The 16224-nt window shown below is 40.7% G+C and overlaps 4 protein-coding genes across 4 annotated transcripts; 2 read left to right on the forward strand and 2 right to left on the reverse strand.

Moving 5' to 3' along the window:
- Positions 1–2415: 2415 nt before the first annotated feature.
- On the reverse strand, positions 2416–5239 carry LOC111431501 (palmitoyl-acyl carrier protein thioesterase, chloroplastic-like). Its single transcript, XM_023068163.1, has 6 exons — positions 4734–5239; positions 4537–4670; positions 4350–4463; positions 4087–4264; positions 2877–2945; positions 2416–2805 (listed from the first exon to the last, which is right to left on the reverse strand). The coding sequence occupies exons 1-6, from the start codon at positions 5079–5081 to the stop codon at positions 2557–2559; spliced, it is 1092 nt and encodes a 363-aa protein (XP_022923931.1). The 5' UTR covers positions 5082–5239; the 3' UTR covers positions 2416–2556.
- Positions 5240–6920: 1681 nt separating this feature from the next.
- Positions 6921–8981, forward strand: LOC111431503 (11-beta-hydroxysteroid dehydrogenase 1B-like). The gene is made up of 6 exons (XM_023068165.1): positions 6921–7181; positions 7247–7439; positions 7541–7626; positions 8130–8261; positions 8342–8506; positions 8596–8981. Exons 1-6 carry the CDS (start codon positions 6999–7001, stop codon positions 8887–8889), a joined length of 1053 nt encoding a protein of 350 aa, XP_022923933.1. The 5' UTR covers positions 6921–6998; the 3' UTR covers positions 8890–8981.
- Positions 8982–10265: 1284 nt separating this feature from the next.
- LOC111431382 (11-beta-hydroxysteroid dehydrogenase 1B-like) lies at positions 10266–13742 on the forward strand. Its single transcript, XM_023068005.1, has 5 exons — positions 10266–10448; positions 10533–10725; positions 12837–12922; positions 13014–13145; positions 13242–13742. The coding sequence occupies exons 1-5, from the start codon at positions 10266–10268 to the stop codon at positions 13740–13742; spliced, it is 1095 nt and encodes a 364-aa protein (XP_022923773.1).
- A 428-nt stretch (positions 13743–14170) lies between these two features.
- On the reverse strand, positions 14171–14711 carry LOC111431508 (auxin-responsive protein SAUR71-like). The gene has a single exon (XM_023068176.1). It carries the CDS (start codon positions 14709–14711, stop codon positions 14211–14213), a length of 501 nt encoding a protein of 166 aa, XP_022923944.1. The 3' UTR covers positions 14171–14210.
- Between the last annotated feature and the right edge of the window lie 1513 nt (positions 14712–16224).

Genomic DNA, 16224 nt, shown 5'->3' on the forward strand with positions numbered 1-16224 from the left:
ATGAAACAATAAATATTTGTGTTGAATCCGACCATATTTGCTAGCAATAGACTTGAATTCTTACCGATGGTATCAGAGCCAAACATAAAACCCTGTGTTAGTAAGACGTTGGTTTTATAAAGACGCCGTATCTCATCTTGTCATCTCGACCCCCATTGACAGGGTCAAATGTCGTCAACCATCATAACTCTCTCAGTCGTGCTATCGAGAATGGGCCCGCATGTCTTTCATCTCATTGGGACTGCTCAAACATCTATTTAGGTTCTATCAAGACATTGGCCCTTTCGTGCCCATGCCGAGTCATTTATGGATACGGTACTGGATAGCGGGTGTATTTAGCAACCTCCGACGCGTAGGCTAGGGTGCAATACTGGCACACACGTGCCGTCCGGTACTATCCTTCAAAAACCCATTTCAAAGGAAGTTATCTGAGACACTCGTCTCGGTACGCTCGCCCACCTTGTGACACACGTATATGCCACAGGGGAGTTCACTTAGGGCACAGGGCGTAGGGGTGGTTTAAAACCGTGAATTAGAGGAAGAACGAAATATTCATTTAAAAGGGTGTTAAATCAGTGAATCGGAGAGCGGAAAGTAACACATTTCTTTAAAATGGTATTACTATCGTGAAGTTTATGGCGATATGTAACGGATCAAAGGGGATAATAGCTGTTAGATACGAACGGTGACGATGAAAAATACAGAAACTTATGGGGTAATTAAGTTGGTATGAAATGAATTATATATAATATAGGCTCTTATTTTAACCAACTTTGGAACTTGTTATGTTTCATGTACAAACAAAAGCTTATGTACCTTTCTTTATTTTTGTTATTTTATTTCATAATTTATAATTTTTTAAATATAATATTCAATGAATGAAGACTGAAATAATATAAATATTAATTTAAAACAAGCATTCAAAGGGCTTAGATTCATTCGATACCGAATCCGTCCAGATCAGCAGTCTGACAGGGCACTCATCTCACAGGGAAGTGGGGTCCATGCCCTTTCCCTTCACGTATCTCCACGCGCGCTTAAACGCAGAGTTTTGCAATTCGTTTCCACCTTTATTTATTTTTTCCGAAATGACGTGGAGGGTAAAATGGAAAAACCCACCAAAACCAAACGAGGATTGGTCTCTGACGTGGCATGACGTGGATCCCTACTCTTATATGAAAAAACATGGTGAAATTACTATTTTATCACCCCGAGTCGCTACGGCTTCTTAAAAAATTAATTTGGTAGTTCTGGAATTAATTAAAGCTCGAATTTTTAAACTATATATTAAAAAAATGAATAGGGGTATAGGCGTATAAAATAAAATTTAATCAATGATTTGGCATTTTATTTTAATGATAATAGAATTAATAATTCCAGTAACAAATGGTAGTTACTTTTTTACTGCACTAAAAAAGGAAATTAAAAAAAGGGTAATAAAAGGAATTGTTGCATCAAACCTCCCACGTGGCTTTCAGTTTATAAAAAGGCATTGGGAAGAACACAAACCAGAATCATCTTCTTTTTTTTTTTAATATAAATAAATATATATATTATAGAGAATTCATGCTCTCTTTTAGTTTTTATTTTATAATAATCATCATACCATATAATTCAAAAGAAAAAAAAAGCAATATATTATAAAGTTGTGAAGTCAATACTTCATGGACCACGGTGTGTCTTTCGTGGGGTGTTATGGATCGGGGTCTACATGAATTGGGTTAGGTTGAGGTTGGTGACCCGAATAACCCAATGTCACAGGTCAAACTCACTGCTAGTAGATGTTGTCCGTTTCTATCCATTATGTATTGTCGTGTCTCGCCGTTTTAAAATGTATCTACTAGGGAGAGATTTCCACCCCTTTGTAATAAAAAAATGCTTAATTCCTTTCTCTAGCCGATTGTGAGATCTCACAATCCATCACCTTGGAGCTAGCGTTCTTACTAGCACACCACTCGCTGCCCTACCACCTTAGAGCTAGCATTCTTGCTACCACACCACTCGCTGCCCAACCACCTTAGGGCTACCATTCTTGCTACCACACCACTCGCTGCCCAACCACCTTGGGGCTAGTATTCTTGCTACCACACCACTCGCTGCCTGGCTTTGACACTATTTTTAACATACCAAGTCCTACCACCTTGGGGAATGCTAGCATTCTTGCTACCACACCACTCGCTGCCTGGCTTTTAACATACCAAGCCCACTACAATTGATGATTACTCGACCTAATTTTTATGGTTTTTGAATGGTCCTTTGCATCATACGCTCCAAAGTAGAAAAAAATAAGTTTTGAATTTTACAAACAATATCAAAACATCATAAACATAAATACGACAACGATACAATCAAACCAAAAAACTCGAACTATCATTAGAATGTCAAAAAATTATTAAACTAATTGTTTCACCGACAATTATAAGAGCGATAGTCACATAACGACTCTCACCTAATAAAAGAATTATTTATAAATGGAGAGCGGTTTGGACGACAAACAAACAAATAATTGTACAAAACAATAGATGAGAAATTGATATGATGTTGGGGGCATTGTGTTTAGTAACGTTTGGGCTTGGAGTTCCACTGAGTTCTAGCTCTTACAATTTCAGCCTTGTTGGGTTGCATGCGAAGGAGGTGGGTGTATTGGAGGTTGTTCTTGGGAGGCTCTTCTATTGCAGCACTGGCGGCGGCGGCGGTGGTGGTGTTTGTCAAGGACTCCAGCAGATTGGACTGCCTGCACTCTCTTCGATACTCCAATGTCATGCTCGTTAAATCATAATCTTCCAGCACGTTTATTGGTACACTCTGCAACCAATAGTTTTGTTATCAACAACATATTCAATTTCTGTCCAAACTACTGGGGATTGGTTTGTTACCTCCAGAATCCACCCTATGTATTTAACGTTGTTCACGTGCTGGTTCGCATCCATGTCGTTCCATCTGGGCTGCACGTAAGATATCAATCTCAATTCTAAACTTCAATGTTTTCGATATTCACTTGCATTGACTCACTAAGTGATGTTACTCACTTCTTGCTTTTGAAACGGAAAACTATTCCCATGTTTTTTTCAGCATGTTTCTCCTTTTGAGTTTTCTTTGAAGATTTTAAAACACGTCTATGAGGGAGAGGTTTTCACACTCGTATAAAGAATGTTTTGTTCCCCTCTCCAACCGAGGTGAGATCTCACTATCCACCTCCACGAGGACCAGCATTCTCGCGCACACCGCGCGGTATCTGGCTCTGATACCATGTGTAACAACTCAAGCTCACTGCTATTAGATATCGTGAAATCCCACATTGGTTGGAGAGAAAAACGAAACATTACTTATAAGAATGTAGAAATCTCTCTCTAGAAAACGCATTTTAAAACCTTGAGAGGAAGCCTAGAAGAGAAAACTCAAGGAGGGCAATATCTACTAGGGTGGGCTTGGGCTATTATCGATGTTCTCTTTGTGCTTTCCTTTCTAGGCTTTCCCTTTTGGGCTTTCTCTCCAACTGAGGTGGGATCTCACAATCTACCCCTTGAGGGTTAGCATCGGCCCAATGCTTGCTCAAATACCATTTGTAACAATCCAAGCTCACTGCTAGATATTGTGAGATCCCACATGGAGAGGGGAACAAAACATTATTTGTAACAGTGTGGAAACCTCTCCCTAGAAGTGACGTTTTAAAACCTTGAGAGGAACCCCATAAGAGAAAAGGAACCCCATAAGAGAAAGCTCAGAAATGACAATATCGGCTAGTGGTAAGCTTAAACTATTACAAATATTGTCCTCTTTAGACTTTCTCTTCTGGGTATTCCCTCCAAATTTCAAAACGCGTATACACATATAGATTTACACACCCATATAAATAATATTTTGTTACCCTCTCTAACCACCATGAAATCTCACATGAAACGATCCGTATTAATACACGAAAAGCAAGTAACGTGGCTAGAATTTGGATACCATCATCAAACCTCAAATTCAAATTAACAATCCCCTAATGGGTTTGAAGTAATAGGTGAAAAAAAAATCATTTTCTACTGCATTCCTACACTAAACATCATATCAAATCTATAGGTCAAGAAATAAGATGCTTACAGCTAAGCCTGACCGGATTCTGTCGGCAGTTTCATCAGTAAGCTTGTCAATCTTGTCACTGTCGTCTTTGTCAGTAGGGATGGCAATTCTATTAAGGTAAAACGGTGTCAACTCTTCTCGTACTTGGTCGGGTATTTTCGACAACCTTCTCGTTTCTCTATTCATTATAACCCATGTACTGAAAATCCCAAAAAATGTCCCATATTAGGCCATTCATTAGGGCACATATTTGCATGAATATTAATGGCGCGAAACCTACAAACCTGGTGGCTCTTGTAATAATCTCTCGAGTATGATAATCTCTTATGATCCAATCACGCCTCATCCCATTTTTGCCGGCTGCATCAACCCATGTGTCTATCTCAACCACATCTCCCCTGCATCATCACAAAGTTTCAATTTTTGATTCACAAAATTCAAAAGGGTTTTGTCTAAACAAAACAAACCAACCAGCAGCTATATCTTTGAACTTGGACATGAACCCGTGTCACAACCCAAATCAATTTCCGGAGGCTCATCTCCCGTGTAGCCCCAAAGTCATTCCCAGCCAGCCCTGAACACGTTACATGATTCAGGGCTGTTTCCTGTAAGGAATACAATAAATTTAGTACTGGGATGAAAGTGGATAGTATCATATCATATCATACCTGAAGAAGGTTCATGAGGGTTTCCATAGTGGCGGTTTTATCCGGTCCTATTTCGTAGGACCTAATGATGAAGGTTTGGCCATAAACGAAGTTTTCTTCCACGAACCTTCCGAGAAGACAATCATGGAGAGGCTTATTGCCTTCAACGTGTGGTTCTTCCATGAATAAAGATCCCTTTTTTTCGCCGGGGATGTGGACCCCATTTACCTTCTTTCCATTTACCAAGTCCACGCTACGTAGGGCGCTGCGGCTGCCACCGGCGGTGGCGATCACGACGGAGGAGTTACGTCCCCACGTCAAATCACGGCGGGTTCTCGGAATCAAATATGATGCTGCAATGGAGGCCATTGGATATTGATGAATGAATTGAAAAGAGAAGGGAAATGAAGGATATTAGGGAGGGGATAATTGAAGTTAGGTCATTGTTGGCTAAGAAATGGGGAATAAAAATGATGTCTTGAAATGAGCAATTAGGTGGAACCAAAGAGATTATTAGAGAAGGTATTAAAGAAGGGAAATGAGCGTTATTGTTGAACCACTTTGGAATGGGTGGGAGAGAAATTGGGACCTCGCTTCTATCGTTAACTTACACGCAAAACTAGAGAAATATGAATGGTTATATTGCATACTTACCTGCATATTATTAGCTTATAAACAATGTTTCGTTCTCGAATGGGATTAGATACCTCAGTAATCTTAGTTGTCAACGATGGATACTAGGCGTTGTGCGTATCAACCCGTGCACGCGTTAAGTATCCTGCTTGGGGAGTATGTTCGCAAGAATGAAACTCAAAGGAATTGACGGAGGCCCGCACAAGCGGTGGAGCATGTGGTTTAATTTGATGCAAAGTGAAGAAACTTACTAGGACTTGACATGGCGCGAATTCTCTTGAAAGAGGGATGCCTTTGGGAACGCGGACACAGGTGGTGCATGGCTGTCGTCAGCTCGTGCTGTAAAGTGTTGGGCTCTCCAATTGCTGTATCACTTACGGTTTTAAAACGAGTCTATTGGGAGAGGTTTCTACACCCTTATAAAGAATGTTTCGTTTTCCTCTTCAATCGTCTCTGCCAATTGCTAGTAGATATTGTCCATTTTGTTTCTTTTGTTTTCTTACAACTAGATATTATCTGCTTTGGCCTGTTACTTGTGACGGTCTCCCTCACTGTTTCAAAACGAGTCTATTGGGAGAGGTTTCAACACCCTTATAAACCATATTTCGTTTCTATCTCTAATTGCTTTCTTGTAATAGCCTAAAGCTGACCGCTAGTAGATATTGTCTATTTTGGCGGGCCCATTACTTTTACGCCTTCTTCCTCTATTCTCCTCATCTACCTCTTAAGCCACAAGTTACCCAATAAATTTTCCCACACCCACGTGCGCTTCCATCCTCGGTAAACTCAAGGTCGTCCTTCTCATCAGAGAATCTAAATTTTTGTCTTAAAAAACTTTGGGTGGTTTTCGTAATGGTGTTTGTTTTTATGCTGATATGTTTCCCGACATAAGTTAAATCAAGGGCATGACTCCTATACTAGGTTGAAATTACGAATGTACACAATAGTATGATATTGCCTCGAGTATTAAGCTTAGATGATTTTACTTTTTAAGGAAGATAAAAATCTCATCATAAAAACACTACAGATTTAGTCATGGTCACAAAATTTAGTCTGAATAAGTGGTAAAAAGTGGTTCAAAATTTAGTGGTAAAAAGTGGAAATATGTTCAGCCACGTAGAAGTCGAAAGATCCACGTGTAAACACTACAGATTGCCACGTCATCCGTAGTTTTGGAACATTGGTTTGGTTCTTCCCCTGTTCTGGTCGCCTCTCTTCCAAGGCTAAGCCACCGATTCATTTTCTTCCTCAATTGCAAACTTCGCCGTGTCTGTAAAACGACATATACAACACGCCCTGTTTGCTAACCACCTGTGATTCAATAATCATCTTCAATGATTCGTGTCAATGGAACCACCGACACAAAGCTTCTGCCGAGACGGCTCGTGTAAGAGATACTCTGAAAACAGAGTCGACAAAGACATGATCGTCATCTTGCCAGGACAAATTCAAGAACCAAAGTGATAGATTTTAGTGGGTATTTGTCCCTTGGGGTTACTTCTTAGCACGTATCCCTGTTCATGCATTTCAAATTTGCCACCGCCTTCTTCTTCTTCTTCTATTTAATCTCATTTAATTATTTTCCTCTTATGCTCTGTTTCTGATCCTCTGTTTTCTCCGGTGAAAAGCTTGAGAATTCTTAGTCCGGCAGCCATGAATATCCTTCACACCTTTCTGAATTTAGTCGCTCCACCCTTTACTTTCATTTCCCTCTTCCTTTTACTACCGCCTTATCAAGCTTTCAAATCATTTCTCTCTTTGATTGGTTTTCTGTTCACGGAAAATGTCGACGGAAAGGTGGTTCTTATCACCGGCGCTTCCTCCGGCATCGGCGAGGTAACCCATCTGAAAATATGGGGGAGAAGGATAAAATAGGGATTAATGTTTGGTTTTAATTGCAGCATTTGGCGTATGAGTATGCGAAGAGAGGGGCTTGCTTAGTGCTTGTGGCTAGACGAGAGAATCTACTTGAAGAAGTTGCAGACATAGCTCGGTATTATGGATCACCAGATGTAATCACCATTCGAGCTGATGTTTCAAAGTTTGAAGATTGCCGGCGGGTTATGAACGAGACGATGAATCGTTTTGGGAGATGTGAGTGCAAAATGTTCTGAAATTAAGTTGAGAAAAGCAAAAACAGAGTGGTTTTTCTAAGAAAAAACAGTCGTTTTTCTAATAATGATTTGGTGATGCAGTGGATCATTTGGTGAACAATGCGGCGATTACCCATTTGGTGATGTTTGAAGACATAGCCGATATTGCTGCGTTCAGACAAATAATGGTAAGAACAAAGCTTGAACACCTTAGGATTGTCGAAACTCATTTACTTGTTTATTAGAAGAGGTTTCTACGTCTTTATTGTGTAATGCTTCATTCCCCTACACCTCTACAAGGGAGAGGTTCGTTCTCGTACGCCTCTACTAGTGAGAGGTTTCTACCACCGAGAAGTGTATGAGATCTCATAATCCACTCCGTTAGAGGCTCATCGTCCTCTCTGACACACACCACCTGATGAGTGTGACTCGCTCTGATAACATTTGTAACGGTCCAAGCCCATGTCTCGGGTACCATTTGTCTTGGATTTTCTCGTTCGGGCAACCCCTCAAGGTTCGAGTCTGTCACATCTCAATTTTCACCCCAACCGATGTGGGATCTCACAATCCACTACTCCTGAGTCCAACATCCTCGTTAGCACTAGTCTCTCCTCCAATTGTTGTGTTATTTGGGTTAAAAGGTTGGTTTTTTATTTTTTGGGTTTTGAACATAAATTTGGGTAAATTGCAGGATATAAACTACTGGGGGGCAGTGTATCTAACCCATATGGCAATTCCTTATCTGAGGTACAGCAGAGGGAAGATCGTGGCGCTGTCGGCTCCTCCGGCGTGGATGCCGGCGCCGAGAATGAGCATTTACAATGTATGTTTTTAAAAACATGGGTTTTGGTGAAATACTATTGAGAGCATAGCTTATAAACGTGTTTGAATATTGAATGGCAGTCGAGCAAGGCGGCGATTAAGACCATGTTTGAGACACTGAGAGTGGAGCTGGCGCCGGAGATTGGTGTCACGATCGTTACTCCTGGCTTCGTTGAATCTGAATTAACCAAAGGCAAAGCATTGAACGCTCAAGGCAAAATGGAGCTTCGTCAGGACATGAGGGATGTACGCAATTTCAGTCCCTTTATTCTTCAAATCCTGTAATTATTTAAACCAATTTGAAAGATGTTTAACAAAATGGTGGTGGATGTCAGGCGTTGATAGGGTTGGTACCAGTGGAGACGGCGGAGGCATGCGCGAAGGCGGTGGTGAAGGGGATATGCAGGGGACAGAGGTACGTGACAGAGCCGTCGTGGTACGATGTCCTGTATTACTGGAAGGCGTTTTGCCCGGAGATAGTGGAGTGGTGCTACCGGATATTGGCTATGCCGGCGGCAGGAGCTTCGGAATCGGACGCCCTGACCAAGCAGGCGCTCGATTATACGGGTGCTAAGTATGTGATGTATCCGTCTTCCATTCGCTCCGCCGGCGGTGGCAAGGCCGATTAATCCATGTACAATTTATGAGCTTTTTTGTTGTATGTTTTTTGTTGGCGTTGGAATAATATTGTGTATTAATTCTCTTCCCTGTTCTTTGCTTATGATTTTTGTACTTTCGTCTGTGTGCTTGCTTGTTTGTAAAATGAAATCTCTCACCTTCCATTTTCTATCCTCTTCTATGTTTGCTATTTTATTCCCGAGTGTTCGACCAGTCGATTTTTTCAAGGTTAGGATTAAAACCAAAGAGAAGGATCTGACCGTGTATGAATCACGGGATCCCCACCCTCATAGTATTAGCCTATATATGTTAGTTCTACATATTGTGAGATTCTACTTCGGTTGGAAGAGGGAACGAAACATTCCTTATAAGGGCATGGGAACGAAACATTCCTATTTCCTTATAAGGACGTGGAAATCTCTGTATAAAGGACATGTTCTAAAATCTTGAGGGGAAGTCTGAAAGGGAAACTTCAAACCGTATAATATACTAGCTATTAGTAGTAACTTTGAGTGCAGTGGGTTATTACAAATGGTATCACAGCTAGACACAGGGCTTTGAGAGCGGTGGGTTATTACAAATGGTATCAGAGCTAGAGACAAGGGTTGTGAGCTATTACAAATGGTATCAAATGAGCTGTGATCATTATAGATGGGATCAGAGTCAGTCGAGTGGTGGATTATTACAAATGGTATCAAAGGTGGATTGTTACCAATAGTATCAGATGTGGTATCAATGAACTATTACAAAGGGTATCAGAGTCAGAGCTATGAGCTATTACAAATGGACCATACAAATGGTATTAGAGCCATGTATGGTCTTAGAGCCATGTTGTGAGTTATTACAAATGGTATTCAGAGCTAGATGTCGAGTGATGAATTATTACAAATGGTATCAGAGTCAGACACCAGACTGTAGGCTATTTCAAATGGTATCAATGAAGTTTCTCCCATAAGCTTCTAGGCATCAAGTAGTGGGCTATGACAAATAATATCACTAAATGGTGTGCCAACGAGGGCACTAGGTTCATGAAGAATTTCTAAACGTCGAGTGGTGTCGTATTACAAATGCTAGACATGAAGCCAAGACTTGGCCCATAAGCTTAATCAACAAGCCACATCAAATCTGTCTATTTTTAATGTTTTATGTTTGAAAAATGATTGAAGGTGATATGGCAAGTGGCATTTTAAGATGACGTGGAAATTTCTTTTTATCGATCTTAAATAAAATATATAATAATTCGCAACGTGGACTACAGTTGTTTGACCTAATTTATGAGTACTCTTACGTGTAGCTTGTTTGGCATGCAATGGTGCCACGTAACACCATCCCTTCTCGTTCGTTTAAACCTCAACTTCTCCTCTTCCAAAATAATCCCAAGAATCCCATGGATTTCATCAACAGTATTTTGAAGGTCACAATCGACCGCATATCTCAAACAGTCTTCCCCTTCATCTACCCAATTTACTTGCTCTTCAAGTTCATTTCCTTCATAATAAGGTCCACTTCCGCCGAAGATGTCGCCGGAAAAGTCGTTCTCATCACCGGAGCATCCTCCGGCATCGGCGAGGTTCAAACACTAAACATTGCAACAAATTCATTTGAATTTCTGTTTGTTTTTTGGTTTTGTGGGTTTTGATTGTATTTTGTGAAGCATCTGGCATACGAGTACGCTAAAAGAGGAGCTTATTTGGCGCTGGTTGCCAGAAGGGATCATCGGCTCCGGGATGTTGCTGATGTGGCAGAGATTTTGGGGTCGCCCTATGCTCTCGTCATCCATGCCGATGTTTCTAACCTTGAAGATTGCAAACGATGTGTCGATACGACTGTGAGTCACTTCGGACAATGTAAGTAATATTTTAATATTTTAAATTATTAATTATTGTAACTGTTAAGGATATTTAGTAATAAATTATAGTTTACCATATATATTAGATTTGATATTTTATTATAAGGCAAATATCTAACATTTGCCTTATTACTATAGGTATCTTTCCATTTATTGTTATTTCCATTTATTACTATTTCCATATCCTTGTAATTTATTTGATTATAAATAAGATAACTTTCACACCATTTAGGTGTGGTGATTCAGCAAACATTCACATGGTATCAGAGCCATTTTGGTTTAGCAACCTAGATCCTTTCTTTTCAATGGCTTTTGAAATCTTCTACTGTTCTTCTCCACCACCACTGTTGTCTTTGATGCCGCAGGGGCAGTCGTCATGGCTGTCACATGCAGAGTCGATTGATTATTCTTCGGCTCCACCTTTTTGACCTCCAAATCATCCTTCGCCATACTCTGTACATACAACCTCACCTTTTCCAAACATAGCCTCTTTCATTTTCTTCCCAATTTTTCTTCATCCTTCACAAAAACCCTAATCTTAGGATCTTCATCAGCATTCCTCTTCGAAAATATACAGAATCTCAATAAGCCCATTGACCTTCTGCAGAGATTTACCTTTGGAATCTGGGCGCCGCACTGGCATCTTTGCCAACCAAGTTGCCGCTGCCCTTCTCGCCAAAATTGGCTCCTTCGCCCCAATGTGGCGACTCTTCCAGCTGCCCTTCTCGCCAAAATTGGCTCCTTCGCCCCAATGTGGCGACTCTTCCAGCTTCAACATTGTCTTTGTCCCTTGCTCTAGGTTTCCCCTGCTACTTCTTGGGGTTAGACATATTCTCACCAGAGCCAAGTCAGCATCATCGCTAAGCGACAATCCCTCTTCATGGGTTAGACATATTCTCACCGAAGCCAAGGCAGCATCGCCGCTGAGCGGCGATCTCTCTGCAGTTTTCGATGGCCAAGAAAGTGTTTCTCTACGCCTCCTCTGAACCAGGTTGTTAACATCTTCACGAAAAGTGTTTCTCAACCTCTTTGAATTTTTCAGATTCAAGCTTCACGTTCGTTTAAATCCGACGCTTAGCTTGCGGTGGGGTGTTAAGGATATTTAGTAATAAATTATAGTTTACCATATATATTAGATTTGATATTTTATTATAAGGCAAATATCTAACATTTGCCTTATTACTATAGGTATCTTTCCATTTATTGTTATTTCCATTTATTACTATTTCCATATCCTTGTAATTTATTTGATTATAAATAAGATAACTTTCACACCATTTAGGTGTGGTGATTCAGCAAACATTCACAGTAACAATCCATCTCTACTCCACCACTTGAATCCGTCACTCGCCCCGGTACTACTTGTAACAGCTCAAATCTAACGCTAACAGATATTGTTTCTTTGTGTGCGATTATACGGTTGCACTATTATAGTGATTGGCTCTGATACCATTTGTAACAACCCAAATTCACTATTAACAATATTGTTTCTTTGTGTGCGATCATACCAGTATTAATCCACCTGATCCCATGAGAGTTTTGCAGTTGAGCATGCTTGAGCGTGAGTAGTACTAAGTTGGGTCCTCTTTGGGTGTGATCATATCAACACTAATGCACTGGATTTCATTAGAACTACAGTAGTACTAAGTTGGGTCCTCTTTGGGTGCGATTATATCAACACTAATGCACAGGATTCCATTAGAACTCCTTGAAGTTAAGCGTCCCAAGAGTAGTACTAAGTTGGGTCCTCTTTGGGTGCCATCATATCAGCATTAATGCACCGGATTCCATTACAACTCCTCGCAGTTAAGCGTGTTTGGGTCCTCTTTAGGTGCAATCATACTCGCATTAATGCACTGGATCTCATTACTGCATTAGAATTATGCAGTTAAGAGTGATTGGGCGAGAGTAATACTAAGTTAGGCGATCACTTGGGAAGTTCTCGTGTTGTAAGTGCAAAGTAAACAATATTTGCTAGTGGTGGACGTAAGCTCTTACAATTATAATCGTTGTGGACAATATTTGCTAGCGGTGGATTTCAGCCATTAATCAATTGTGTTCTTGTTTAAATGTTTGTTTTTGTGTGTTTATAATTGTTGGTTGAAATAGTGGATCACTTGGTTAACAATGCCGGGATTACCAGCATCAACTTGTTTGAAGAATATGAGGACCCCAGAAATATTGCATCAGTAATGGTGATGATCATGAATCTCAACAACCCACTTCACTGATTTAACAAAAATGGCTGCAAAATGATGAAAAATTAATCCTTTTGTTCTTGCACAGGACACAGATTTCTGGGGAACGGTTTATTGCACTTACTACGCGATCCCGTACTTAAAACAAACCCGAGGGAAGATCATCGGAATCGCTTCCTCGGCCGCATGGCTCCCCACGCCCCGCTTGAGCTTCTACAGTGTAAAATCCCGATTTCATATCGAATTCCTTGCTATGTTTCTTATGTCCTGATTTTCTATAAATTACGTTATTTAAATTCGTTATTTAAATTCAAAGGCGAGTAAAGCAGCAGTGATAAGCTTCTATGAGACATTGAGAGTGGAAATTGGAAGTGAGATTGGAATTACGGTTGTGACGCCGGGGTTGATAGAATCGGAGATGACGAAAGGGAAATTCATGTTCGAAGACGGGAAGATGTACATTGATCAAGAATTGAGAGACGCTGTAATGAGCGTGATGCCGATAGAACCGGTGGGCGGCGCGGTGGAAGCGATGTTAAGGGCTGGTTGTAGAGGAGATGAGTACGTGACGGAACCGCCGTGGTTGAGGATGTCGTTTTACTGGAAGATGTTTTTGCCGGAGGTGGTGGAATGGTTGAATTACTTGTTTATAATGACCGGAAGTTCCCCGACCGACACATTTGGGAAATGGCTGCTTGAGCTCACTGGATTGAAGCCCCTTATTTATCCTCCCTCTGTTCGATCGCCGGAACTGGGAATACAAGTAGGAGCGTACCCTAATATGCTAGGATGCTCGGCTTCAAGGTATAGATTATGAGGTCGGGGATGCTGAGTCCCAAGGGGATAGATTGCGAGATCTAGGGGGACGAAATATTCTTTATAAACATACAGAGATATGAAAATCTCTCTCTAGTAGACGACCTTGGGCGCACAAGAACGCTAGGTCTCAAGGGGTAGATTGTGAGATCTCATATCGGTTTGAGAGGGTATAAGCGTGTGGAAATGTATTAGTCCAAGCCCACCGCTAACCGATATTGTCCTCTTTGAGCTTTTCCTTTCAGACTTCCCCTCAATATTTTTCAAATGTGTGTTAGGGAGAGGTTTCGACACCCTTATAAAGGGTGTTTTGTTCTCCTCCACAACAGATGTTGGATCTCACGTGAAAACTGTGAGATTAGGTGAAAAGTAATGGACCAAAATGTAACGGGACGAGAAAAGAATTAGTCAAATAAGAAATATTCCGGTGTATATTGTATATATATATTTGCAAATTTATATGCATAACTCAAAGACCATTTAACTTAAGCATCGACGACGGACTCAACACCCTATACCCGCCGTCATGTCTACTCCCGCAACTAGTCAGCCGAAGAGGGCTACAAGCGAGTAAACCACCGCTCTGGCCGCCCATCCAACGATTCCTGAGCCCATCACCGCCATCCATCTCCGCCAACACATTATAGAACAGCCCCACCTCACAAGGAAGCCAAATCGGACCCTGACTATTATACCCATACTCCTCCTCAGCATCTTCCAAAAGCATCTGAAACAACGGATGATTCGCAAATTCCGTCTTCACCACAAACCGTTCCCTCTCCGGTCCAACGTACACCGCAAAGCAACCCTCGGGAGCCACCGGATGTTTGAGTTTCGCGCCACTTCGCCAAAATTTGCTCTTTTTCTTCGCATCATCCGGTCCAACGCCGGTTTTCCCTGCCACCGACCGGCTCCGAACCAAACCCTTGAAACTCATATGCTTACTCCACTTTTTGTTTGTGGCCTCCATGTAAATTTAGAACCGGAGCGGTTTTAATTTATATAGGGGCGGGGGAGTAGACTAGGGAGGGGAGGTTATAGGATAAAGTTTAAATTTTTATGCAGCCATTCCAGATGGCTACATTATTAATCATACAAAAATGGGGTTTTTTTTGTCAACGGAGAGAAGCTGGTTTATTTTGAATAGTTTTAATAATTGAGTTGACAAATATGGTTAACCCACTTAGTGTTGTCCACAAACGAACTCCCTTTGTCTCCAACATGAGACCAGACAAAACATAATGCAAAAAAAGTACTCGTAATAACGTTGGAACAAGGAAACAGAAAAGAAAAAACAACCACCTCTTATATTTGGATTGTGGTTGGAATCTTCTTTCTTAATCCAAGTTAGATGAAAGTGTAAGATTCCATGTCTGTTTATAAGGGGTGGAAATCTCTCTCCAGATGCGTTTCCAAATTATGAAGTTGATAGCGATACGCAATGGGTCAAAGGATATAATATCTACTAGTGGGTTTGGGCCGTTACAAATAGTATCAAAGCTAGACACTGAGAATGCTATATTTGTTAATGGTGGGCTTGAGCTGTTACAAATGATATCAGAGCTCGACACTGAGGATACTATATTTGATGATGGTAGGCTTGAGCTGTTACAAATGATAAGAGCTAGACACTGAGGATACTATATTTACCGATGGTGGGCTTGAGCTGTTATAAATGATATCAGAGTTAGACACCGATGATGCTATATTTGCTAACGGTGGGCTTGAGCTGTTACAAATGGTATCAGAGCCAGATATCAATAACGCTAGACCTCCAGGGGGTGGATTATGAAATCCCACATTGGTTAAAGAAGAGAATGAAACATTTCTTATAGAAATTTTATTAGAGCCAAACATCGGGGATGCTGGACCTCCAAGAAGGGTGGATTGTGAGATCCCACGTTAGTTAGAGAGGAGAACGAAACATTTCTTATTGGGGTGTGGAAACCTAGACACCGAGGACGCTAGACCTCCAAAGGGTGTGGATTGTGAAATCTCATAATAGTTGGAAATGAGAACGAAATATTTCTTATAGAAGTGTAAAAACCTAGACACCAAAGACGTCGGACCTTCAAAGAGGGTGGATTGTGAGGTAAGATCCCGCATCAACTAGAGAAAAAACAAAACATTTCTTACCGGGGGTGTAGAAACTTAGACCAAATCTCGAGGACGCTGGACCTCTAAGGAGGTGATTGTAAAATCCCACCTCGATCAGAGAATGAAACGAATCCAATTTCTTATAACGGTTTTAAAATTAGGTGACGTCACTTAGTTTTGGTTGATTTTTTGTATTTATTAAAAATAAATGAATGAATAAGAAGAAAAGTCATATTTGGCAGTTTGATGTGGCATGTTTGAAATTTAGTTGTGGTAGTAGGTTTTAAATATTATTTAATTTTAATTTATATTATTCAAATATCAAATAATTCATATATGCACTCTCCTCCTCTTTTGCGCCCACAATTTTCACGTGCATAATATTA

Source organism: Cucurbita moschata, unplaced genomic scaffold (assembly GCF_002738365.1).
Source record: "Cucurbita moschata cultivar Rifu unplaced genomic scaffold, Cmos_1.0 Cmo_Scf00036, whole genome shotgun sequence".
Lineage (NCBI taxonomy): Eukaryota > Viridiplantae > Streptophyta > Magnoliopsida > Cucurbitales > Cucurbitaceae > Cucurbita > Cucurbita moschata.

Bases quoted from the DNA above. Each gene is read 5' to 3' on its own strand.
- LOC111431501 (XM_023068163.1), bottom strand. From the start codon at position 5,081: ATGGCCTCCATTGCAGCATCATATTTGATTCCGAGAACCCGCCGTGAT. The intron at 4,671-4,733 runs GTATGATATGAT...TATTCCTTACAG, and splicing joins CCCTCATGAACCTTCTTCAG to GAAACAGCCCTGAATCATGT. The intron at 4,265-4,349 runs GTTTGTAGGTTT...TGGGATTTTCAG, and splicing joins ATTATTACAAGAGCCACCAG to TACATGGGTTATAATGAATA.
- LOC111431503 (XM_023068165.1), top strand. From the start codon at position 6,999: ATGAATATCCTTCACACCTTTCTGAATTTAGTCGCTCCACCCTTTACT. The intron at 7,182-7,246 runs GTAACCCATCTG...TTTTAATTGCAG, and splicing joins CTTCCTCCGGCATCGGCGAG to CATTTGGCGTATGAGTATGC. The intron at 7,627-8,129 runs GTAAGAACAAAG...GGTAAATTGCAG, and splicing joins CTGCGTTCAGACAAATAATG to GATATAAACTACTGGGGGGC.
- LOC111431382 (XM_023068005.1), top strand. From the start codon at position 10,266: ATGGATTTCATCAACAGTATTTTGAAGGTCACAATCGACCGCATATCT. The intron at 10,449-10,532 runs GTTCAAACACTA...TATTTTGTGAAG, and splicing joins CATCCTCCGGCATCGGCGAG to CATCTGGCATACGAGTACGC. The intron at 13,146-13,241 runs GTAAAATCCCGA...TTAAATTCAAAG, and splicing joins CCCGCTTGAGCTTCTACAGT to GCGAGTAAAGCAGCAGTGAT.
- LOC111431508 (XM_023068176.1), bottom strand. From the start codon at position 14,711: ATGGAGGCCACAAACAAAAAGTGGAGTAAGCATATGAGTTTCAAGGGT.